This window comes from Aulonocara sp. 'chitande type north' Nkhata Bay, linkage group LG2 (assembly GCF_057382095.1).
Source record: "Aulonocara sp. 'chitande type north' Nkhata Bay isolate Kocher_YH1m ecotype deep benthic linkage group LG2, A_spYH_male_GT1.1, whole genome shotgun sequence".
NCBI classification, from domain to species: Eukaryota; Metazoa; Chordata; class Actinopteri; order Cichliformes; family Cichlidae; genus Aulonocara; species Aulonocara sp. 'chitande type north' Nkhata Bay.
In genome coordinates, this window is record NC_141345.1 from 3,836,440 (window position 1) to 3,862,542 (window position 26,103).

At 41.3% G+C, this 26,103-nt stretch overlaps 1 protein-coding gene across 1 annotated transcript; it reads right to left on the reverse strand.

Moving 5' to 3' along the window:
• Window positions 1-22,370: 22,370 nt before the first annotated feature.
• Window positions 22,371-24,438, reverse strand: sox3 (SRY-box transcription factor 3). Its single transcript, XM_086302554.1, has one exon. The coding sequence runs from the start codon at window positions 24,201-24,203 to the stop codon at window positions 23,301-23,303; it is 903 nt and encodes a 300-aa protein (XP_086158680.1). The 5' UTR covers window positions 24,204-24,438; the 3' UTR covers window positions 22,371-23,300.
• Window positions 24,439-26,103: the final 1,665 nt, after the last annotated feature.

Consider the following 26,103-nt stretch of genomic DNA (forward strand, 5'->3'; position numbering starts at 1 on the left):
TTTGGTATCGTTAGTTTGTTTCGTTTGTTTGGGATAAATACGTAACTGTAACTGGAAGCAGTTAGACTCCCACTCTTTAATAAATTTTTTAATACACTTGAAAACATCCCCAAGCAATTATCCAATAAGAATACATATTATTTGTCTTGCCATATATTTTTGGCTACTCAGGCTACGTCCACACTAGCCCGAATAAATTTGAAAACGGTGTTTTCGTCTGAAAACGCTCCACGTCCACGCTATCGTTTTCAGTCGTTTTCACAGAGTTGTGCGTCCACATTGAAACGGCCGAAAACGCTTAGGTTCCAGTACTGCGCATGCGTGAAACGCAAGACGATTCACCCTACCTCATTTCTGTCTGCCGTTTATTTACTTTCCAGCTCTTTGAAACTTGGCAGCAAAATGTTGAGGAAAAGCACAGAGTTTTTTAAATGGACTAATAATGAGGTGGAGTTGTTGCTGCGAGTACCACAAAAGTACAAAGTTGCAAAAGCGAGTGAGAATTAAAGAATTTGAAGAAAGGCTCTCTGAAGCATGTACAAACTGATATTAATCTTTAATGGGGCTGTCAAAATTGAAGGCAAACAAAACTGCTGTTTAATGCCCTCCGCTATCTTAGTTTAATTGATAACATGACTGCATCACATCACTAAAATGTGTCATCGTTTTCGAAAAGGCTCCGGGTTCGCTGTCCACACTGCGACGCGAAAACGGTGTTTTCAAATGTATCCGTTTTGGAGAGCGTTTTCAAAACGCTGCGTTTTCCTTGACTGAAAATGCCGTCTCAGTGTGGACGGACGGCCAAAACGGAGAGAAAAAGAAAACGTATTAGTGTGGACATGGACTCGGACTCTGATGAGGAAACAGTAGTGTTTAAACATCTGTTTTCTGAAAGAATGCCATTTTTACTTTTAGTTAGCGTAACTTGAAATACTATTTCTGGCTTCAATGAAAATACATTATATAGACAAAAATAGTGGGTCATCCAATAATTACACCTACAGGCACTGTTTGCCATGAAGCTCCCGGTGCACAGTTTAGGTACTGATGTTAATACCAGAGGAGGTTTGGAGCTGTGCAGTTACTGAGTCAACTTACACATATTATGAATATTATCACTTCAACCTCATTTTGTACATGACACTACTCTTTGCATAACTTTACATGGTGTGCCACTTTACGGCTGTCGATCCTAAAGGATTTCAGTTTGCAGTGATACTACTTACAGTTAATTGTGGTGTAAGAGGAAAGAAATTTCATCAACCAACTTGTTGCAATAGCGACATCCTATTACAGTACGATAGTTGAATTCAGTGAGAATGACCCATTCTTTCACAAATATTTCTAAAGGTAGACTGCATAGCTAGATGCTTGATTTTATACTCCACTGACAATGGGACTGAAAACATCTGAATTCAATGTTTAAAAGGTGTGGATCCATATTTTTTTGTCCCTCCAGTGTATTTTTGAGACAAGAATAGATAGTCACTCAGTTTTGTGGAGACATGATCCACAAAAAATGACTCTTTAAGATTTTAATGAATACATTCATTTTCATCCAGCACCACCAATAAATCAAAATTTGGTACTTGCTGAACTAATGGCATCGTAATCAATCTTGGCTACATTTAATGTCTAATATAAACTGAACTGGAGAACATGGTAAAATGACTGGTTCTCATATAGCACTTTTCTACTCTGAGCACTCAAAGCGCTTTTCTACAACTTGCCTCATTCACCCATTCACACCTGAATCAGAATCAGAAAGGGTTTTATTGCCAAATGTTGAGCAGGTTTACAACATTAGGAAATTGCTGCGGTGCTTCAGTGCAAACATACTGTCATAAATTGCGCTTAAATAGACATGAAAAAATAAAAGTAAGAATAAGAATTAAAAGTGCTACGTTGAAAGATATATACATGAGTGCAGGTGGTGATCAGTGCCAAACATGGAATGATGCAGTGAACACAGCGTAGGGTCATGTGTTAGTGGTGGGAACAGTCGTACGTTTATTGTTCATGTGTCCAACAGCAGAGGGGAAGAAACTGTTCTTATGGCGAGAGGTTCTGGTGCGAATGGACCGGAGCCTCCTGCCTGAGGGGAGCAGGTCAAACAGACTGTGTCCAGGGTGAGAAGGGTCAGCTGAGATCCGAGCTGCACGCCGCAATGTCCTGGAGGTGTACAGGTCCTGCAGAGATGGGAGTCTGCAGCCAATCACCTTCTCAGCAGAGCGCACAACACGCTGCAGTCTCTGTTTGTCCCTGATAGTGGCTCCAGCGTACCACACGGTGATGGAGGAGGTGAGGATGGACTCGATGATTGCAGTGTAGAACTGCATCATCGTCCGTGTTGGCAGGTTGAATTTCTTCAGCTGCCTCAGGAAGTACATCCTCTGCTGGGCTTTCTTGATGACGGAGGTGATGGTGGGCTCCCACTTCAGGTCCTGAGTGATGGTGGTACCCAGGAAGCGGAATGAGTCCACAGAGGTGATGGGGGTGTCAGTCAGGATGATGGGGGGGAGTGGGACTGTGTGCTTCCTGAAGTCCACAATAATCTCCACTGTCTTCTGGGCATTCAGCACCAGGTTGTTGTGGCTGCACCAAGACACCAGACGTTCAACCTCCCTCCTGTAGGCAGACTCATCCCCGTCCGAGATGAGCCCAATAACGGTGGTGTCATCTGCAAACTTGATTAGCTTGACAGACTGGTGGGTGGAGGTGCAGCAGTTGGTGTACAGGGAGAAGAGCAGAGGAGAAAGAACACAGCCCTGAGGGGAGCCGGTGCTGATGGTCCGAGAGTCCGAGACATTCTTTCCCAGCCTCACATGCTGCTTCCTGTCCGTCAGGAAGTCAGTGATCCACCGGCAGATGGGATCAGGCACATTCATCTGGGAAAGCTTGCCTCGGAGATGGTGCTGAGAAAAGGTGCTGTTCATACAAGCACCTTTTCTATGCCTGTTCTTTCTCGCATGAAGCACTCACCCAAAAGAGAAACAGACAACAGTTCACACTCACATTCACAACTACAGGCAATTGAGATTCACCAGTTAACATAACCTCACCGTCCCTTGTATGTTTTTGTTTAAGATGAACAACTTGTCATAAAGTGGAATCAATAAATTGCACAAAAATCTCAGATGCAAGAATTATACAAATTAAAACGTATATATCCAAACTGATATTTAATTGCTTTTTAAAAAATTGTTAAAAGGTCCAAAAATTAGAACTTTCTGCCAATTATTTCTTGGTTTAGGCTTTACAGGGTTAATATGTATAAAAGAAAAGACCAGTAATATGAAAAACAGATACAAAGTACTAAGAGGTTAAGATATGGTAAGAACACAACCACATTATCCTGTTCAGGAACTCATTTGCGCACTGTAGCGTACTTGGACTAACAGTAACACCTTGTTATATTCGACACCATCACGGTCTCTCTGTATTGTTTATGCACGTTGCCTTAATCGGGGTTGACAAACTGAAACTTTCCAGTCTGAGAGTTGTCAGTTGTTCGTGCTAATATTGTTCTCGTATTTTCCCTGTGCCACTGTACCTTCCATAGGGCAAGTTTGTGCAAGAAATTCCCCCTGTACTTTAGAATATTATACATACGCGGTCACACACACACACACACACACACACTTTAAAACTTTTTCTTTGACTCTGTTGCTCTGTAAACATCATCTCTCATTCCTCTGCAAAAGTCAGGACCACTTTTTACATACTGCATGAAGTTGGCCTCGTGGGTGTAGTCTATAGGTTTGAGAAGTAGGTTAGTAATTTGAGTTTCCAGCTTAAGGCTGAATCCTGCCACTACCTCCTCTCTAAGATTACTTTTCTGTACACAATAGCTGAAATATTTGAAACTTAAGCTAAACAATCCCAAGAAACACAATTTCTTCCATAGCACTTAAGATTTAGGACAGATTATGTGTTAGTGCGAATGTTCAATCAGTTGGACCATCCACAAGCAGAAATGTTGCAGAAGGTTCTGCTATACATTTGAATTCTGTGTGTTTCTCAAGTTTCTATTTATCAGAGGGTGTAAAATACTGCTGTTTCGTTAGCTGTAGTTACCGAAAAATCCCAAATGTTTTCTTATGGTGTCTGTGTAGTGGCAACACGGAGAGCTCGATATCTTGGCTGCATAATTAGGTATAGGCAAAAAGATTATTTTGTTAGCGTTAGGAAAAGACTAACTTTGGTTAAAATGCACTCCTTCAAAACATAAACCCACCATACTTAGTTGGAAGTTGGAATTTAACAGCGGGTGTATATTTAAATCAAGTAATCTGGAAAAATAGTTCCTGTGGGACCAGACGGAAGTTACACGTCTGACTAGCGCTGCAACTGACTTGCCATAGCACAGATGCCATAAGACAAAACTTCATAAATGAAGAGGAGGCACTTACCACCTCTTCATTGATGAAATCATTAAATCACCAAATTTACCTGCCACTTCTACCGGATAACTCCTCTGCAAATTCCATATCCTGTTTTTTAGCTATTGTTAAAACTTGGATCTCACAAAATTCTTTAACCTTAATAAAAAAAATTATTTGAAATAAAAAGAAAATTTTAGTGATTCGTTTCACTAATGAGCAGGCGTTTGGGGTGGCTGTAGCTCAGGTAGTAGAGCGGGTTACCTACTAACCAGAAGGTTGTTGGTTCGATCCAATTCTGCTCCAGTCTGCATGCCAATTATCCTTGGGCAAGAAACTAACCCTAGGTGGCTCTCCGATGCATTCATCGGAGTGTGAATGAGTATGAATGTTAGTTAGGTAACACTGAAAACCTAGAAAAGTGCTTGTGTGAATGGGTGTGATTGGGTGAATAAACAAATGAAGTTGTATAAAGCGCTTTGAGTGCTGAGATAGAGTAGAAAAGCGCCATATAAGAACCGGTCCATTTACATTTTAAGTAGATAGCTGTTCATGTATATCCATTGATCAGCAGCTTTTACCAATTCAAAATTCCCATCTGGTTCATACAGCCAACCAGGGGTTCTCAATTACACCACCAAGCCTCTGAAATCATCCAACTTCAGATTAGGTGAGCTGTCTCAATGAAAAGAAATTGCTTCAGACTATTTTGAACTCTCTATGTTATTATTATTTATTTTTATAGCTTTAACTGCTTGTTGATCATTTTACTTGGTGTGAAGCGCTTTGGTAGTGTCTGTTGTGTTTAAATGTCATCAGATTGTCTTGATGGTATTTGGTGTCCCAGGAATGAGAATCCATCTTTTTTCACAGCTTTTTTTCCGCAGTGGACAAGATGCATTTTTTGAAGAAATGACCCCCTCCCCAGGAGATGCTCACCATGGAAACCCATGCCAAGAAGCTCTCAGTGCACAGTTTAGGTGCTGATGCTAATGTCACAGGATGTTTGGAGTACCACAGTTATTGAGTCACTAGTTATTTATAGTGGTGACTTGGATCAACTATGTCCTTCATTACTTGGTGAATTAACTTTACATGGTCAGCCACATAATGGCTAAGCTACTATGGTTTCCAAAAGGTTCCTCTTTGCAGTGATACCCCTTACAGTTAACTGTAAGACGGTCATCCAGTTTTGTGGAGACTTTATTTACCTGCTCAGATTCTGTAAAAATAGTGCTACAATTATATTTCTTAGCTTATTATCAGGTGGGCGGGACTTTTGGAGCCAAGTGACCCTTGCACATAGCTACTGCTGCCCTGGGCAAGGAGCCAGACTCGAGGCCTTGTGAACACACGCACACCCTGAACACACAGAGCAGGAAATCACTCTGATGTCATCAGAATTCCATGAAGACTATGCAATAACCTTCTCCATGACAACATACATAACTCGTTATGGGTCAGAATGCTGCTGTATGTGCACTTGCATTACGTTGTGATGATATGGTGTTTATGGCACTCGAAGAAACCTGAAATTAAATCTCTGAGAGAATTCCAGAATAGCGGTGGTAGAGGTACCACTAGAAAACCTCATAGAAGCAAGTGTGGCCACTCAGCAGCCATCTTGGTAATGCCTCTGGGCACTTATCTGAACAGGATTCATTGAATGCGAGGTCTCCTGTGTGATGTCTGTGATTTAACTTCTGAGAAGATAAAGCCAGCAGGTTTGGCTGGGTATTGCAATGATTTAAATCTTTATGTCTCTGTGACCACTGAAATTAAAGTTGTTTTCATAATATTTTAACATAACGTCCCTAGAAAGCACCTGGAAGCCTCAGTCAGCATTATGTTCTTCAAGATGGTAAAACCAAAACTGCATGCAAGACATAAAATAGAGCCGCAAAACCCCGAACTACAAAAGAAAGTTTACATGTTACTGAGAAAAAACTGTGAGATCATCTCCATGACCATACAGCAATACTACCGGGGGTGTCATACCACAGATCGCTGTCCTCCCCATAACAGCTGCACAGACTGTAATGGATTAGCAAGTCTGGCTTCATGGGAAGCAATGTATCTGGCCTCCCCAGTCAGTGGTCACTCCCTGATTACTGTTGACAAGGTGATCAGGCTAATGGTCTCCCACTGGGAGAACAAAAGACCCCATGAGTTGAAACTACATACACTGCAGTAGGTGGGCACGTACATGTAATCTTACCTGATAAGTTTGCGAATGTGCTGGCATTATGCAGCAAGGAGAAATAAGAAAGTTAAAAATATTTTTAACGGTAATGGGACAGTAAAGTCAAAAACTCAAAGTGTGAGAAAACAAACTGCCCAAACTGTTCTTTGGGAGGAATTACATGAACTGACTGTATTTTGATTGTCCTCTTTTAAGCTCTTTTGAGCTGTTTTACCTTTTTTGTAGACACAGCTTTAAAAAGTCCATTGCAGAATATAACATTTTACGAATGCTAATGGGTGGATTATGATGGAGATAAAAAAAAAAATAGAATAGAATAGAATCAATAACTTTGCAACTGCAACTGCATACCTATCCTCAAAAATTATGTAAGATTTTGCATTTTTAAGGACTCAAAGAGCTCAAAGAACATATTCCTTAATAACTCAGTACTTCTACTTGTATCTGAATATGGACACTGATACTGAGACTACTGACTCATACTGACCCACACATACAGTTCTTACACACACACTGGACTTTCTGGACTTTGGTTTTGCACAACACTGGTCACTATATTCTTCATTTCCGGTTAATACTTGTACAGCTGCTGTTATTGTGTATATATTTATTTATATTTAGATTTCTTCATACATTCTTATATAGTTCTATATTGTGTATTTTGTTGTACAGTTATTTTATTTTCAACTTTAATTTATATATTTTATCTTATTCTTCCCAGTTAAATTTACCCTTCATTCTAATTTGTGTTGTACAGTTATTTCATTTTTAACCTTAATTTATATTTTATTCCTTCCTAGTTAAATTTACCCTTTTTAATTTTTCATATTTATTTCCTATCTTATTCATAGCCTTTTCCTTTTTTGTTTTCTTTAGGTCACGAGCAGTTGTCCAAGCATTTCACTACATATCGTACTGTGTATGACTGTGTACGTGACAAATAAAAATTTGAATTTGAATTTGAATTTGAGACCAAGTTGAAGAAAATACCTTGAAGCCCAATCACATTCTAAACTAATTTATTACCTAGTCAAATGAATGCGTCTCTCAATCAATCAATAGTTTGTCCTCTACTTCTGCTTTTTCTCCTTTCCTAAAAGTTATCAGTGCTATGAGTGAATACTAGTTTTCTGCATTTTGGAGTCAATGGCGAGCCCTGGGACGCTGTGAGGTGTGAATGCTAACGCGGCTCAATCTGTGTGCCACTGAGAAAAAACAATCCATGCTAATCTGCCACCACAGACAGGAGTCCAGTTAGGCCAATCAGGAGGGGAATCATCTGGAGTGGAGAGGGCTCAGAGAAGCCTAGATCAGGGCCCTGATTGCGGCAGGGTGATTTACAGCTCGAGAACAATGAGTGCTGCCTCGGTCAGCACTGATGGAGAGGCTTTGACTGCACCAGCACAGACAGTTGAAACTCACCTGACATTCATGCGCTGATGTGCATGCATGCATGAGGCCACGTGCAAGGTGCACGTGCACGCACATCAACACAGCCCTTTAAAATACTCCCACTGGTTGACCTTGCGGGGTTTACTCTGTGACCCGAATGTGCCCCCGAGGCTTGCATTTGACCCTATGCATTTTACTAACAACGCATAAACCAAAACAACTCAGTAAGCTACTTCCTAAGAGCCCAGCACAGATAAAATGAGAAGCTGCCATTGCCCTGCAGCGCAATATGTAAATACAACGGGAAAGGAATTGAATGAAAGGAGGAGTTAGTTCAGATGTTAAGTGTGCATGGGGGAGAGGGAGAGAAAGGCAGGGAATTTGGGGGGAGGGGGGGACCATAAACTTTTCTTTGGAGCATCTCCTTTGATCTTCCTGGGCATCACTTCCGAAAAGAGGGAAGACCACAAGGGATAAAAGGTCTCTCCAAACTTTTTTTTAATTGAAAAATAAATATAGCAAATGTGGCCACCCTGATTAACTGATACAAGTACATTTTGAATATAAATTATTTTTTTAAAACTAAAGTCAAAGTTTTGAATCCTGAAATTCAAATGTAATTTACTGGGTTCTCATAGTTCGTAGAACCAGTAAGCATCAGATCCAAGAGAATACTTAGTATACAAATATAATAGCGTTCCATTTAGTGTTTTGTCATCCATGGGAACACCATCAATGCAAATACTTCCACTGTTTTAAAAAGAGTTTCACAGATGGCACAGATGGCAAATACGCAGTTCTGACAAACATAAACAGGACTGTTGTTAAAGCGCCATAATCCTGCAATGTAAAGTACTTGTTAAAATGGATCTGTTCCTGCTTGTATCTGAAGAAGGTAAAGGCATTAAGAAGGAGTTAATTCAGGATTTGTCTCGTTTGTTTGAAAGTGGCCGCACTCTTGCCCCAGGTCCTGCGTGGGAGTCGAGAGGTTGGATCTGACGTGCGATACTGCACAGACAAGATCGCTCTCAGCTTTTAGGATAGGCAGGTGAGTACATGCACAGGTGCCCCCCATGCACACACAAAAACATGGGCACGGAGTCACAGGTCACATGGTAATGTGACTCGTTGTTAGCGAGTGCAGCAGGTGGAAATTTGATATGGGCAGAGAAAAAACTAGTTCATCGTACTTAATGTAATTTTTCATGACGTTTTTGCATGTGAGTTCTATGTGGGGGGTTGGTAGCAAAGACTTCCCAGCCTGTTTTGTAAATATCTGACAGTGATACATGGGGCTTATAGGACAACTCCAACTGATGACAAAGCCTTGAAACCATGACTACAGCTGGCAAATACATCCTGTTTTAGACCTTGGGCGCATGACTCATTACACCAAAACCAACTGTTAATAGTTCGAAGGTGGTTTTAAGTTCTCTTCTTCCGTGCTTCTGGGTACAAATTATAAACTTCCAGCAGTCTGTGTACTGTACACCCCAGAGCTGAGAGAGGGAGGCCTGGTGAGGGTGAGAAGGCAAAGGGGGGAGTTGAGAAAAAAAATTTTTTTTCTTGGGTGCCTAGAGTTTTTGGGGCTGAGTGGGTCTATTTAGCCCCCAGCCGATTGCCCCCCTCTCCTTCCCTCCCCTCCTCCTCTGCCACCCTTCTCCTCCCCCTGGCTTTGTGTGCCCTGAGCCCACTCCTCCCCCTTTTGTCACCCGGGCATTCCGCTTTGGTTAGCACACACAATGGGCGCTCAGTGTTCACCCTCCTGACACTGCATTCTGCCTGTGCACCAGGGAGTGGGCATGGAAGGGGGAGGGAAAGGGCTCCGGAGGAGGGTTAAGGGATGACAGCAACTCGCCCCATGTGACCACAATGCCATCAAGTATCCCCCCTCACCCTACCACCCTGACACCCTTCCTTTTTATCCCCCCCACCTTCCCCCAAAGACCATCGTCTAACTTTGCCCATCCGTGCAGATGGGCAGTAAAATTAGTGCCAGTGTGCCTGGTTGGCACTCTGAAAAACAAAACCTCGGCCCCACAAGCCAAACAAACGAACAGGTGTCTCTTATGGTTGACTGGCGATATGGAGCCCTGCCTTCATGCGCTTGCCCATGCTACACGAGTGTTCCCTTCATCTTTCTACACTGCTGGGCACACATCCTAAATGGAATTTTAAGACCTTCAGAACATTTTTGTCTGAAAATTAATCCCCTGCACCGACAATGGTAAGAGTAAAATTGGCACAATTACAAGTCCAGGCTTTACTGCTTTGACATGTTTATCAAAGTTTTGGACGTCTTCCTAGCCTCCAGCAGTTTGCCCCGCAGATAGAATGGCACGGTTTGTCTCGTGCCATTTTTTTTTTTTAATGTTTGCATAGACATGTCAGAAACGGATGATCAAACATATCTGAAAGTGTGACTGGAGGTAGCAAACTCTAAACATATAAACAGAAAGACGCTAAGTGTAACAATAGCAGTTTCCTTTTTAATCTGAACAGATATGACTCCCTTTCAGACTTTTATGTAGTACAGTACACCGTATCCTTATTACCTGAAAGTATCTCAGGTGTAAAGAGCTAAAAATAAAGTTGCCGGGCATCTACCCACTGACTTGAAATGTAATTCCTATTTAAGGAAAGCAACCAGTGGACTGGTTCTGTATGTGTGTGTGGCAGAAGCTCAGAGGCTGGTGGGGGGTTAGTTTGAGTTTCAAAGACCCTGCTTGTTCGCCCATATTTCACACCACGGTGACATCTTAAAGCCTAGACAGGCCTGGTTGCTTCGCCCTCTCTTTCACTTTCTGAGAAAAAAGGGGAATTGGGATGTGAGGGAGGGGGCACTGAGATATATGCAAATGGTCCCCCAGAGGGGATACGAATTTTATGGGTTTAGAATTTAGTTCAGCCAACCTGAATAATCAAATGTGGGAACAAAAAAACAAGCCCCCCACCATCCCACCACCACAATTCCATACCTCGAGCTTCAACCCCCACCTCAGGCCTCATCTCTGTTCCCTCCTGCCAGGTCTTCACATAAGAGGAGCTCAGTACGTCCAAACTCTTATTAGGATCCCCTTACGGTGCAGAGGAAGGGAAGAGAAATGAGGGGAGGGGGCAAGGAGGAGGGAACGAGAAGAGGGGGCTAGTGTACCTGATCAGGCAGAACTGCTGGCTCCTGATTACGACACCATTTTCTCAGCGGGCTTCCCAGCCTCATCCTGCTTCTGTGAATATGGAGCATAAGGCCAGCCAATCCCCACAGTGCTCCCTCTCATCTAATGGCAGAATTAAGACCGTTTAGAGTGATTTCCTCTGCCTTCATGGGCGCTTTCTGAAAGAGCTGAATCTTTTTCCCTTCGCGCCGATTTACAATGTGGGGGGTCTGGCATGCAACTGGTGAGAGAAAAGTTCTACATGACTGAACATAACATTACAACAGGTGGGGAATTGAACAGAGACTCTGCAGAACATGACTGAGAACAATTTTATCTTCACCTATACCTTCTTATTAAACTGAACTACTATTTCACTTTGATCTAACTTTTTTTGGCACGCTTACTTTCATGTGTGTTTGTGCTTATGCAGCTGGCTTTCTACAAACCTTTACATTAAAATACAATAAAACACTCAAATGGATTAATTTATATTTAAAGTGGGTGTTACGAGGCACTGCTTAAGGAATAAGTGCTGATGTTTTTCTTATCATTAATTGTTATGTTCAGCAGATTTGTTGGTAATATTAAAGAGAAGAGAAAATATCACAATAAGAAATAAGAAACTGTGGTTGTTCAAATGTGCTGCAGTTCATTTTGCTTTTGATTACCTTTAACGTGGTCCAGTATTATTAGTAATAATAATAATTTAACTCCTAAGTTAAAGTGTTATCTGAAAACTGTTACAGTTTTGAAAACTTTAATGAACAGAGAAGAGAAAAATGAGTTTTCTAGGTGTTAATAAGACAGAAATTTGTAAGAAATTTAAATCCAAACATAACAGAAAACAGGGAACAAATGCTTCAGTAAATGCAGGACGGACGTTGAGTTCACAATTTGCATTCAGTACAAAATATGAATGATGCTTTTCTAGTGTGAGAGAGTGACACATTCAACAAAAAAAAGCTTTTTTGAGATTTTTGTGAATAGAGTACGGACAAATATTTCTACATCCAAAATAAGGCCTGAATATTTGTACGTAGCTGTTATTGCTTTTAACTTTGCATGTTTTGCCTTTAAAAAAAATAAAATAAAAGTGCTACTCTAAACAATCAAGTGTCTCATTTTGAGTTGAGGAGTTCCTTCTACTTCTTGTTCATTTACATACACGAGGCCCCTGAATAGAAGTGGCCAGGGTTGAAAGCTGATCATGAGTCATTATGATCAAACTGATTCACACTGACACTAACCAAAACAGGGTATAACTCTGGACTCAAATCTGATTAAACTCGCTCTTTCTGTGTCAAACTGCATTACATCAATCCCATCACTCTGGAATATGCCATAGCACCATATCAAAAAAAAAAAAGAAGAAAAAATTCAGTTTGGACCTGTGGCTTTTGTTAGTTCCCATGCTGTCTAATGATCCCCCCACTTTTCCTCCAACCTCCAGCAGACAAATCCTTCAGCTTTATTGCCCAGACTCAAGGGCTGCAGGTGCACAGGCCACAAAAGGAAGGAGGAGGGGGTGCATGGAGCGTTGGGATGGGAAAGAGAATGGTCAGTCGGGAGATAAGAGGGGAAGGAACAGAACCCCCTACCCTGTTTTAACCTCTAAACCCACACATCCTTCCCCTCACCCTGCCTCCATGCCAGTGCTCCTTCTACCCTGCAACACCTCTCTGTTTTGCTCCGCTGCCTTCCCGCTCGTGAGAAGAGTGCAAACTGAATGGTGCCGCCTGGCGCTACCAGGCCTTGCTGGGTATGTGTGGCAGGGGACAGAGGGCAGGCATGGCAATCTGGCCATGTGGTGGGAGCAGCCCTTTACTTCTAAACCAGCAGAGAAGTAATGACTATGAGACTCGTCCCACCTTGTCCTGCAGTGGCCCATGAGCGACTGCTGCTGCTGGTGACCGCTATAATGTCAAAGTACTCTCCTCCAATGAATCTTTCTGAATAGCTCAAACTTGGCTTATGCCCCACTGACAAACTAAACGTGGGACAAACTGGGGATGTTGACAGTGCTGGGGGTTAGTTGAATATATCAATTTTGAATGTAACTTTTCCACCTCACTTGCTAAGTAAATATAATAAGGACAAAAAGAAGCTGAAGTTGGGTCTTACGGTTTCATGCTTAGTCTTTAAATATTCCTGTATAGTCTGTTCTCTCTGGCAACAGTCTTTGGATTTCAGTAGCGACATATCCATAGATGCATATTTTTTAATCAATTTTAAGCCAATTATGACACACTGACTATAATAAAAACCCTGCCTTTCATATGCATTGAGTAAAAGCTTTAGAAAAATGGGAGACTGTGGGTAAAGTGGGACATGCATCAAGATGTGGGACAGAGGGACAAGGAATAAAAATGTTTTGCAATACCACTTAGAGAGGCACATGTGGTCACTCTATCGGTGGATTGGTGATAGATGAGATGAAGTTGTTGTAAAATCAAGAACCAAAAGAAATGTAATAACATTTTTTAAATTAAACACACTGTAAATTTTCCATTGAGACAATGGAATATTTACTGGACATGTGCTGGATTTTTATATTTCCAGTTATAGTTCATTTATTTTTATCCCAACTAGTAAGTGGTAACATCGGACACTGTAGGACCTAATATTTCTATGCTTATCGGCTCTTTGAGTCTTTGTTGGTTAATTTTGATCATCTGCAGCATTTAAAAAAATTATATTATTCTCTTTATTGCACATACATGCATCCACACACTCGTTACTGTCAGTATTAGCCGGATGGTGTTTTCTGATCCTTAGAGGATGTGTGATCCATTTGGTAAAACAAAACAACAGATTGCATTCACTCATTCAATTACTGTTACCTCATTTATTTAATTCATATTGAATTCATTTTAAAATAGCATCTTGAGAATAAAAATGATCTCCAAAGCAAACACTTCAGCACTTTTACTAACATGCCTACAAAAAACATATAACATGACCGCTGTCACACAGAGGAAAAAATGGCAGTTAACCAAAATGAATTATGGGTGGAAATTTTGGTGAAATTTTATTTGGGGTAAAAAAAATCTCAAAGTCAATTAGTCACATATTAGAATGAGTGGTACTAAGAGCTTGAGCCACTGCTAGGAAGGGATAGAGCAATGTTTTGGTTCCATATTTTGTGCCTTGCAAGAGCCCGTTTCCAACCATTTTAAACTGTATTTGATTGAGCTTTAAGAATCCCAAAACTGAGGAGTACTGTGAAACTCTAGCAAATGCTGACTGATTAGAGTAGATGTCAGTTCACTACTATTAGCTAAATTGACTCATTTTGTTAAATCTTTTCATCTGTTAATTTAGAAATAATTAACCAGATGCCCAGCATTCCTAATTTGAAAATGTTAACAATAGCGGTACAATCAAATAAAAATGTTGACATGAAAAACAGAAAAGAAATAAATCCGTCTTCAATGTCAAGCAGGCTTTGGGATCTTGTTTGTGGTTCAATGAGTCAGTTTAATTGAAGGCCTGAACAGTACATGTCATGTGAGTAACAGAAGAACTGGTCTGGTGCCAGTGAAGAAACTCCAGTCCAGCTTAGTTTCCCCATAAAGTTATGAGTTACCATCTACACATGCAATATGTTAGCCCACATGGCTCTAACTTGATTCTCTATCACACATTCATACATGAGCACTCCAAACTGCCGGTGTTACAGGAGTTGTTGTGCTGGGAACACACCCTCGTGGACAGGAATAACAGGCCACTCCAGAGCGTGAGGACATAGGAGACACAGTGGCACCATACAAGCGTGAAGACTCTTTAGCTTCTCCTTATCTCCATCCCTAAGCCTCAGTGGGCTCGCCATCCGCTACTGTTTACAACAACCACAAGTCAAGAGTAAAAGCAGAAAATGGACTTTCTTAATTTTGAATGGCTAAAGTCCACTAGAAAGCCATTGACGAAGATCTCTAGTTTGAAGGGAGCCTCGTATTGAATAAGGATTGAAATTTACATGACAACTTGGGAAAAATGCTTTTTTATTACTCATTCATCCCCTAAATCACTTTGCTCCCCCACTCTTTTCCTCTGCCTGAGCTATTAAATCACCATCTTGACCCTGCGACCTGGGGCCGCAACCATAAAGAGCCCCCTGTGGGTCAGAGGCCTGATTGTAACATTTGAATATGAAATGGACTTCGTTGGGCGTGGAAACAGCTCCATGCGCTGAGACACAGGCTGACCCCCAGGAGAGAGGCCTGCCTCAGCAGCTACGGGCCTGGAGGCTCCCTCTTCTCTCAGCATGGATTTACTTGGACTTGAGAAGGAGCGAGAGACAGAGAGAGGGCTGAAGTCGGGGGTGGAGGGGAAGGGGGGGGGGGGGCAGATCGGGGCGAAGCAGGCTAGGGGTTGAGAGAGACTGAGGGAGAGGAGAAAGAGAGAGGGCAGACATTTGAATAAGACAAGAAGCAAGTGGTGTTTGCATGACAAAGGAGCCCGCCATCTCCCCTGATTGGTGTCACAGCGCTGCACTAAAGCCATGCAAGCCCCCCGGTGTGGGGTGATGTGTGGAGCACAGGCATGTTTATGCATCCAAGGTGTGATATTAGGCAGGAATAGCAGAGGCCCGTTGTCAAGTTTCGGGCTGGGAAATTTGTGCGCATATCCTTGAAAGGAGAAGAAGTTTCCAGATCACCTTTTCTTTTTAAAAACCGTCTTGAAACTTGAAGAAACAAGAATGGGAGGAGAATTAATGGATACATCCAGTTATGCACAATTAAAAATGTTGTTTTCAGCTGTTGTTTTTTTTCTTATCACATATACATACTGAGATGCTGTAATCTGACCTACATTGTAGACAAGCTGTAAATAAACCAGCAGTATTACCGTTCAAAGGGAAATTTAAAAGAAATTTTAAAAGAAGTTTGCATGTGCAGGGAATGTAATTAAAATTGGCCCTAAAATGTAGGCAGTTTGGTGTCATTATTTACTTTTTTCTTTTCAAATAAGTTTGCTGAAAGTTGTGTGACTTTAATGAGTTCTGCGCTCAGCAATTATATATAATATAATTTTACAACTTCTAAAAAAATAAAATGCCCAAAGCAATGTCATCATGCCACTAAACAATTGTACTTTACTTTAATCCTCAATGGGACCCCATTAGGACCCTTTATATTTTCTAGAAATAGACTGTTATTAAAAGTTTTATTTGTTTGTTTCCTTCTTGTATGACAGATTTTTTAAACTTAAAGCATTATTATTATCCAGCATTTTTATGCAAAGAAATTACATTTATTCAGACGGTCCTTGTCTGCCAGTTCTGATTAATTCATTTTGAAACTTTAGGCATGTTCAGAGTAAATTATGTATTAGAGTATGCTACTACCATTTAAACATCAAAATGTACATGACAAATCTGCAATACTTACAATGAAGTCATCATGGTCAGAGTGCTTTAGGTACGTTCTTATGTTTAAAATAAAAAATGTATAATAATTAAAACATTCAAAATAGTTTCTGCAGCGGTAAATCTTGTACTCTATGTCCATCAGCTCGCTGGCTCACATTACAAAGTATTGATTAGAAGTGGAAAATTGTAACAAAATCAAAGCCAATCAAAGACATGTTTCATTTTCACTAATGGGCAAGAAATCCTCAAAAAAAAAAAAAAAAACAAAACATGAAGAAGAAGCTGTAGGAGAGCAAGGCTAATTAACGGTAGGAACATCACATTACAAACATATCAGCAGCCTCTTGAAGGTAAAGGTGTTCTCAGGACACTTATTGCACACAAACTTACTCATAAATAACTTCTATCGCACACCAGAATATAGGTCAGTTTCTCCCTTCTTCAGTTTGGTTTAGGCTGTCAGTGTTCAGTGAGTGGGCAGGATAAAGACCATTTAAATTCCTGATCCATCTGCATCAAACATTTCCTTTTTCACGTTCACCTTTGCTGGTGAAAACTCCTCTAGAATAATAAGAACAGTGCAGACATGGAATGTGTACAGTAGAACCCATGACACTGTAAAGCACAGATAGTTGCCTTATCTTTCTGCCTCTTTATCTCTCATCCTCCACCTTGTTTCTACTATTTTCCTCTTCTCTTCCTGTAGACCTGAATCTACAAATAATTTCCAAAAGGTGTAAAGTCCAGCACCATCACCATCCCCCACTGGGCTTTTACTGGAGTCGTTTGCCACGTCCTGCACCACCAAGTCCAGAATCTCCATCTCTGTGGAGTAAACCCTCCACAGAGATGGAGTGTGATTACTCTTTCTTCCTATGTTTTGATAGAAAAAATTACAATACAAAAACAGAGAGGTGGAGATCACATGAGAATGGGATATGAAGGGGATTTCACAGCTCAGTAAGTTTGAACAGTTTGTTTACAATTCCCTTTATAGCAAGTCCCTTGGGAGGAGGTGTAAGCATAAACAGTGATACATTTTCTCAGAGATTTTGCAGATTAGTTAGGAGTTCGTCCACTCAGGAGAAAAAAGTGTAAGTTAAAGTGCCCGCAGGGGCTCAAAAGGAGGAGGGGTGAACCTTGAGTGAGAGTGTACGTAAGATGTGCATGCATGCACGGACACACACACAAACACTTTCAACCCCCTGCAGACAAAGCCTTCACAGGCTCATCTGGGCAGTGCTGCTGGCCCTCAGGGACACACCTCCAAGAGAGATGGCCTGACTAACTCTCCATGGCAACTAATCAATAAGTGACAGTCAGTCAGGACTGACCCGTAGCAGAGTGTGTGCCACCTCCCCCATGTTCCCAGGCTTACACCCCCATAAACTGCACACACACTCTAAAAGACAAAGTGCTTGCAACCGGGTCATTTCTTCCAGGAAACTGAATGTCCTGATGTGTTTTGGATGCATCCAACTGCAATTACTTGGCTTTCAGCATTTTTGGGGGTTTTACGCTAACTACACTGGATGGAGAGCATACACTGGAACAAGTTACCGAATGTTCAGAGTTCTTGACATTAGTGATATGATCGGCAGATTTTGATGGAGCAGATTCGCCACTGTACTATTGTGTGTCTGTCAATCTGTGTTTTATCTCACTGTCCTTAAGAAAATAATCAATATCGCTGGCCTAGATGAGCAGCCTAATCTTCTGCCTTGTATCCCCTGAAGTCCTTATTCCCCTGACTCTATATTGTCTTGCAGCATCTCATACTCACTTTGCTGTCCTTAGGCATACTATATTCATCAGCTCACATACACTTGGCCCAATTTTTCCAAGCTTCCAAGACAGGTCAAAAGCGGGATCAGATTCCAGTTTGGCAAATAAGAAGCAACACTACATGCTCCAGTGTTCATAGACAAAGTAAAGTGTGCTATAGAAAGAGACCATCTGCAGCTGATGCACTTTTACACGACAGTGACTCTCTTGGTTTCCTGAGCTTTCCTGAACATACATTAGAACCAGCCGTTTGTATGTAATTGTCATTACAGGTTATTCAGGAAGAAGCCTCTTAATCCTGGTTCATTCTGGGTTGTGTGCTTTGTGTGTGTGTGTGTGTGTGTGTGTGTGGTTTCGCACATTTTCCTCCGACCACAATTACAAGCGAAAACAAGTTCAAGTAAAGCTCAGCAGTGCTTAGCTGAACAAAATATCAAAGGGCTCTCATCAGAAAAACTCTCCAAACATACAAAAAGAAAAAAAAAAGATTCCTCCCATTTCAGCTGTTCGCGTGATTTGTATTTGTTTTGTTTGGGACAAAAGCGGCGGTAATCCCGTCTTATATTTGACAAGTTTCATATTCACACACACCTGCTGGGACAGAGTAAACACACCTTCAGAGTCAGACACCTTAATGGATGACCCTCGCATTAGAACCTAAGTCCGGATAACCCCTAAAGCAGGCATGTTGACATGATATTGTACAGAGACATGCCCATTCTGGAGATGACTGATGAGCAGTAGCCACATCACAGCTAACTTGTTTACAGGACATTCAGTCTGTACATAGGTCAATCCTGCACACATGGCTCAGTTTCCCTTTTGTTTAACTGCAGTTATGTAAAAAACAGATTCCCTAAAAGTATAAACAATAATATCTGAAAAGTAAATGTGATTTCTTTTTTAACTTAGGTGTTTATAGAAATCCACAGAAGCAAAGAAGGTCAAGAAAACACAATTAGAGATCAATTATTTATATTATAAATGTATCTACGTGCACTACTCTATAGTTTGCTTTACCTTTGGTGCCTGAAAGTCTATAAAGGCCGTAATTCTACTAATTTACTTTCTTTGGTATTAACGCAGGTAACTCCCTGCTGGGCGGATGCAGTTTCTTGAGTGGCGGCATGCTTGTCTTTGAAGCATTTCCCACTCAGCATTCCTTGTGGTTGTGTAATGTATAATGAGCCAACCACAGCTATCATTAATGAAACATTTGCATCACTCACGCAACTAGTCCGTCAGTGTTCACATAGGTTCATGTGAGGGCCTGAACCTACATTGCTGAAAGAAGATAGGTGGGGAAAAAATAAAATCATAATAATAATAAGAAGAAGATAAAATGTGACTTTGTGCCGTGTCTGGTGAGGGCTGTCAAATGTGTGAGTTGAGTGGGTGAGTGAATGGAGAGGACGGTGCAGTGGAGAGGGGTGGCTCTCTGTGGGTCAGCCCAGAAGCCCTGACCCCAGGAGGATTTGATGCCATTTTCCCACGCAGGGAGTCGACCTGAGAGGAGCTCGTTAACAACATCTGCCCCAGTTCAGAGAGATTAACCTCATCCCCAACCCCCTTCACCTCTACACACACACACACACAGCACTTTGCTGTCAATCTCATTACCTCACACAGGTCCCACCACTCCGGACAGGCCTCCCCAAGCTGGACAGGCCACCCTATAGGCCTCTCCGGGCTCAGATCAAACGGGTCTCCTGGATTTACTAGACACAGTAAATGGGTACAGTCTGAATCTGTCATAGGCGCAAAGGCCTTCACACATCGATGAATGTATGGCATAGGGATAGCACTCATCCATTCATGCATTACATTCAGACTGCATTCTTAGCTGATGTCTGATCTGTGTATTAGAGGAGGCTTCAGATTTGAGTGTGAGATTATATAAAGATTTGAGAGCGTGCTCAGAAGGTGTGTTCTTGTTGGAAGCTGCCCAGCCAGTCAAGCAGGAAACGTGATGTCACAAACAGATTTTCCACTCATCACATTGACGTAAAAAGGACAGGTAAAGCACACTCCTATTGGTTAGGCCATCTATTTTACCTATATACTTTCATAAAATGTGCAACTGGCAGGGCATGTTCTGACATAATATGGGGAGAGACCTAAGAAAAACAGGACTGACAGAAACATGGCTCATGGAGCTGCTGCTGTCAAGTCAAGAGTCTGTGTTGGCAGACTGATAGGTGTGCACAGACGCAGAGTGGCAGAATCCACTGGGAATCTGCTGAAGCCATGTTTTACAGGGCTATAATTAGGTTAGGTTTTGGAGAGGGGGTTAAACAAACTGGGGCTGTGAGGTCATAGGCAGATGGAAGTGGGATATGCCTGCACTTGCTGAGTGGGCACAGAGCTCCACATGACAGGCGAGAGAGAGAGAGGCCCTTTGGGCACTCAGCAGGGGGACAGCGAGGGGGTGTGGGGGTGGTGTGGTGGGGAGCCCAACTCAGATGGCCTAACTGCCAGAATATTCAAACGCAGTCAATAGATATGCGCACACCTTCCACCAACCACAGCAGTAAAGTCCTAAATCATCAGTAGACGTTACATTTCTGTGGCAATCCAGGTGATTATAGAAAGAACAGAGTCAAACTGGAGTTATAAGAAAATCTTTCACTCCCAACATATTTATACTTTTCCTTTAGTTGTTAAGCCTAAGCCCACGTGTTGGTGCATTTATCCAGAGAGTCGTATTGGTGAAAGTCATCCAATATTACTGAATTTGATAAATCAAAATAAATAAATATATATATGAATATTGCTCTGACGAGACTATGACAAACTCCTCTAACACTGAGCACCAGGAAGAGAAAAGCTGCTTAATTACCAAAAAAAATGAGTAGGAGAGTGTGATTAGGTGACGGGTGGCTGCTGGCACGCTAGAGTGACTTAAAACCTGTCAGTGAATGCAGGGAGGTCTGGATAATCTTTCCCTCCACAAAGGTGCGTGGGGCTAATCTAGGCTGCTGTGCTGAGCTGTGGATCAAGTCCTAAAGGGGAGTGTGGGAAGGCCAGCGGGACCGCCACCGCTTAGGCCCTCTTGGTGGGCCAGGGCTTATTTATCCTAAGGTACACTGCAACAGCAGGCCAGTCCATTCTTCAAAACACCTTAGCGTCAGGAACAGTACGTGCATTAAAGGAGATTAAGTTTTATAAATGTGGCACGTTTATAAATTGAGAATTTATTGAAGAAAAAAAAATCAGAGCATAGAGAGTTTTCAGAGTCATGACAAGAGTTTAACAGAACCAAGACACAGACTGACAAAGAGTAGAATTTAAAAACGTTTCAAAAGGTACACGAGAACTAAATCTCTTCACATATAAATCAAATAAAAGTTTGAAATAATAAGATCACATTTTGTATGACTGATTGTTAAGTGATACAACACTTTCTGCCAAACAAAGTTGTGAATCAACGATACTTGGTACATCACTGATGCACCAAGTATCGTTAATGAGTGCTGACGCATTAAAGTAAACTTTTTCATATCACATTTCAGATAATATTCTGATAGTATATGGTATAGTCTTATTTAGTAAAAATGTTACCAGTTTAAATACAATCTGAATATGCTTATATAAGGATCTGCCAGTCTAATTCATTTTAGTTTAAAACATCTTAGATTTTTATATTTTAGTTAAAAGTTAAAAATATATATATACAAAAAGGTAATTATTGTATATTAAAGACCTATTCAAATGAGACAAAATAAAAACCAACCTAAGCAAACAAGTACTTTTACATGGTTTGTTTTCAACCCATCTGACCTATGAAAACTGAGTGAATTTAAGGGAACATACAGCTTTTCAACAAGAGCAAACATTCATTTCATATATATATATTTTTTAACAAATAGCCTGTTATCTAATGAAGAATTATGACACTCCTTATTAAGCAGATGTTCAAAATTAGACCAGGAATGAAATTTATGTTTATACCTTCTAAAACAATGAAACATTTTTCCTCTCCTGCTTGTGCTTCTGTGTAAGAAAATCGTAAGTGCTTGAATAACCAACTGATTTGACATTTTCAAAGAGAAAACATTTTTATGAACACATCTTACAAATGTAAATGCCAATTGTTTGGTCTTCAGACGGTTTTGTGAAAAGAAGACTTTCAGTCTGTCTAAGGGCCTATAATTTATTTATTTATTAAATCACCTTTATATCACATTCTCGTCATTCACATTACACACACAGACACATACACACGAGACGGAGTCACAAGTAACGTTTCGTAGAAATTTATTCAGCATTTAAGAATAGAGGATGGTCTTAAAATATGTAGAAACGTCAGTTTAAATAAACCTTTTCGTTCAGGGTAATGAGCAAACATGACACTGTCAAAAACCATCACAGAACAGAATATTTTACAAAAAATAAAACAATAATTGAACATTTTACGTGACAAAACTTCGGGTTCACAAGCTAAAAAACAAAAACAAAACAAAAAACAAGTGAAAAAAAAATCTTACTATAAATAAAACTTGCGTTTGCGACCCGCACTGTCTTTACATTTTCTTTAACCTAGTTCACTGGGAGGAAGGGAAGAAAAAAAAAAAAAAAAAAAAGGAGACTACAAAATTTGGACACAGTCGAGACAACTGACAGTCTACAAATTAAGTGTAAACATTTATGAAACAACTTTCCATCCAGCTTTTCTGAAATACACCAGCCCCTTCACGAGGCCACATGCCTTTTCATAGAGAGAAAATATGGCATCATTTAAAATATAGAAGTCCAATTCTTCTACATAAGTTAATTGCTCGTACTCGCGATAAAAAGCCTCTTTGCAGCGCAATTTACTCTGGCGGGCTCAACGTTCAGTTTCGATCCATTTAAACGTCTTTTAAAATGGACAAGTCAGAAGATAAAAGCGTGTTTCTCTTTTTTTAAAACAAAACTGCTGAACGTTGTCTCTTTAGCAAGTTCAAGTATCCGTAACTTTTTGAAAAAGTTTTTAAAAGTCTGTGTGGGGGGATTTTTGCGTGCTACTCTCAGATGTGGGTGAGAGGTAGCGTTCCATTAACGCCAGTCCCCGCGGTCTGATAGTGCGGATGGACGCTGTGTAACCGGCTGCTCTGCAGGGATGAATGCTCTGCGCTATCCCCGCCGGGAGGCAGGTACATGCTTATCATATCCCTCAGGTCCCCCAAACACGCCCTCTGAGAGTGGGACGTGATGGCCGGCGGTGGTGAGCTCGGCTCGGTCTTGCACACTGACGCCATGGAGCTCAGTCCCATGGCGCTGGTGGTCTGCTGCGTGTACGCTGGAGACATGCTGTATGTGGAAGCTGCGTTCATGTAGGTCTGCGCCGAAGACATCATCGGGTACTGCAGGCCTGCCATCTCGTACCGGTGCATCTGCTGAATCTGTGGGCTGTTCATGCTGTGATGCTGAGGGTAGGGCAGCTGGTCCGGCATGAGGGAGTACGCACTGTTTGTCCACCCGTTCATGTGCGCGTATCCGTCCATTCGCTGCCCCACTGACACAGCGTTGTTGACGGGGTTGGTTCCTGGCGCCAACAGTCCCCCGGGCAAAGAATACTTGTCTTTCTTGAGCAAGGTCTTGGTCTTCCTGCGGGGACGGTATTTATAATCCGGGTGCTCCTTCATGTGCATAGCCCGTAAACGCTTGGCCTCGTCGATGAATGGCCTCTTTTCACTGTCGGTCAGAAGTTTCCAGTCAGCACCGAGGCGCTTGCTGATTTCAGAGTTGTGCATTTTAGGGTTTTCTTGAGCCATCTTTCTCCGCTGACCCCGAGACCAGACCATGAAGGCGTTCATCGGCCGCTTTACCCGCTCCTGGTCGCTGGCGCTGTTGTTCTTTGCGCCCGGCGCCGAGCCCGAGTTGGACTGCGGGAGCGGGGTCTTGAGCTCGGTTTCCATCATGTTATACATTCAGGCGGCTTTTAGTGTTCACTCAGGCACATAAAAAGTTCACAAAATAACGCCAAAAGTCAAAGAGGTAGATGTACTGACCGATCTCATAAGATGATGTTTTTCTTTTCTTTTTTTGGAAAAAAAAAGTTCTGCTTTAAGAGGCAAATGTGCCTGCAGGTGCTTCTAGGTTCTCTCCGCTCAAACTGCTCCTTCCTTCACGGCTCTGAAACAGAAGTCTGTAAACTTGTTCGCCAAGCTCATCTGTTAATAGGCCTAGGGGCCGGACCATGTGATGTGGATTGACAGCATGACAATGAGGACCAGGTAACCAATCAGCGCGCGGCTCCCATATCCAGCGCGTAACCAACCAGGGCACACACTCCTGTGTTTTGGTCAGAAGAGGAGGGAGAGGTAAAGTTTTAAAACAGCAGCGCAACTCCAAATATTCTGGGTTTACAAAATTTTGCAAGACTAAATCAACGAGTATATAAAAGAAATGAACCCGATTTATTTCTTCCTTTTTTGTCTGTGAACGCATCACATTTCTTCTAGTGACAAATTATTTTAGTTTTCAAATTTAGTGCTTATGGGGTGTTTTTACGGATTGTAATACCATGGAGGCTGTAAAGTACCCATACAACTATAAATTCTTAAAATATGAAACCATATGACCAAACAAAAGGTTTGGGATCGGTGTCATTTAATTTGCTGAAGAGGCAGACCCCAACCCACATGGATTTAATAAGTCCAAGTCATTTTAAAAAAAGCGGGATATTGAAATAAAATATGTTACTTGAAAGGAAAAAATGTTTCTTTCTGCCACTTAGTCAAATGTATTGCAAATCTTCTGGAAAAATTGCCTCCTGACTATTCTTACGTGTTTTTTCTTAAAGTTTTTTAAAAATTTCCCAGAGGTGTTGAATGATTAAATGATCCTGTAGTCACTGTGAAAATGAAATCCATGCAATGAGTTTTTGATACAGAATGAGGTTGATAAGGGCATTTATTTAGGTTTTATAAATATAATAAAAATATACATTTTGAAAATAAAATAAAGCATCAAAAACAAGTATATTTATTCTGTTTTATGTGATGATAGAGAGATTTCGTACTTCCAAATGTTCCAAATGAAATTAATCGAAATGTTGTGCGTTAGGATCCCAGCACTGGGGAATTTTAATACATCAACGACCTCTTGTGGAGGGGACAGGCTATCTCCTCGGTCCCTGAGGAAAAGTTTAGTTTGAGTGTCCCTCACGTAAACCGACTGGCGGCCCTAAAAATCGTCGCCAGCTGTTGGGTGACTCGTTTTCTCTCATCGACGTTAATGGTTTTTAAAATGATTTTCAGGGAGTGTCTCCTTACAAACGACTTTGGCCATTGATACCAATCACTCAACTGGGCAAAACTCACACCTGCTAATGATTGGGAGCAAATCGCCCATCGAAAACGCCTGTTAACACCTGAGTATCGACAGGGCTCTTCAGGCGCCGTTCTGCTATGCGCATATTAGAGGGTTTCACACCTCACAGCTTTGAAACTTAAAGGGCAGCTGCTCAAGGCCCACCATGTACATGATGCGAAGGGAGTGCAGGCATTTCATCATTTGTCACCATCGGTGAGAGCAAATATTCAGACTGAAAAGCCAGGCTCTTTCTGATTTATAGGTTTCTACGAGCTACCGATAACATTCTCCAACTGTTTTATTTTCCACTTTACTTTAAAAAAAACCCCTCAAACATCATATTTAAAGCACTTTGAAAAAACGTTTACTCTCACGACAGATATATATATATATAAAATTAAATTTAAGGTTTAGACACACACATTACATAATATATATGTTATCTTAGAAGGAGGGGACTGTAGCCCATAGACCCAAGACCGTAATAGTAAATCAGCTGAAAAGAGACATCAC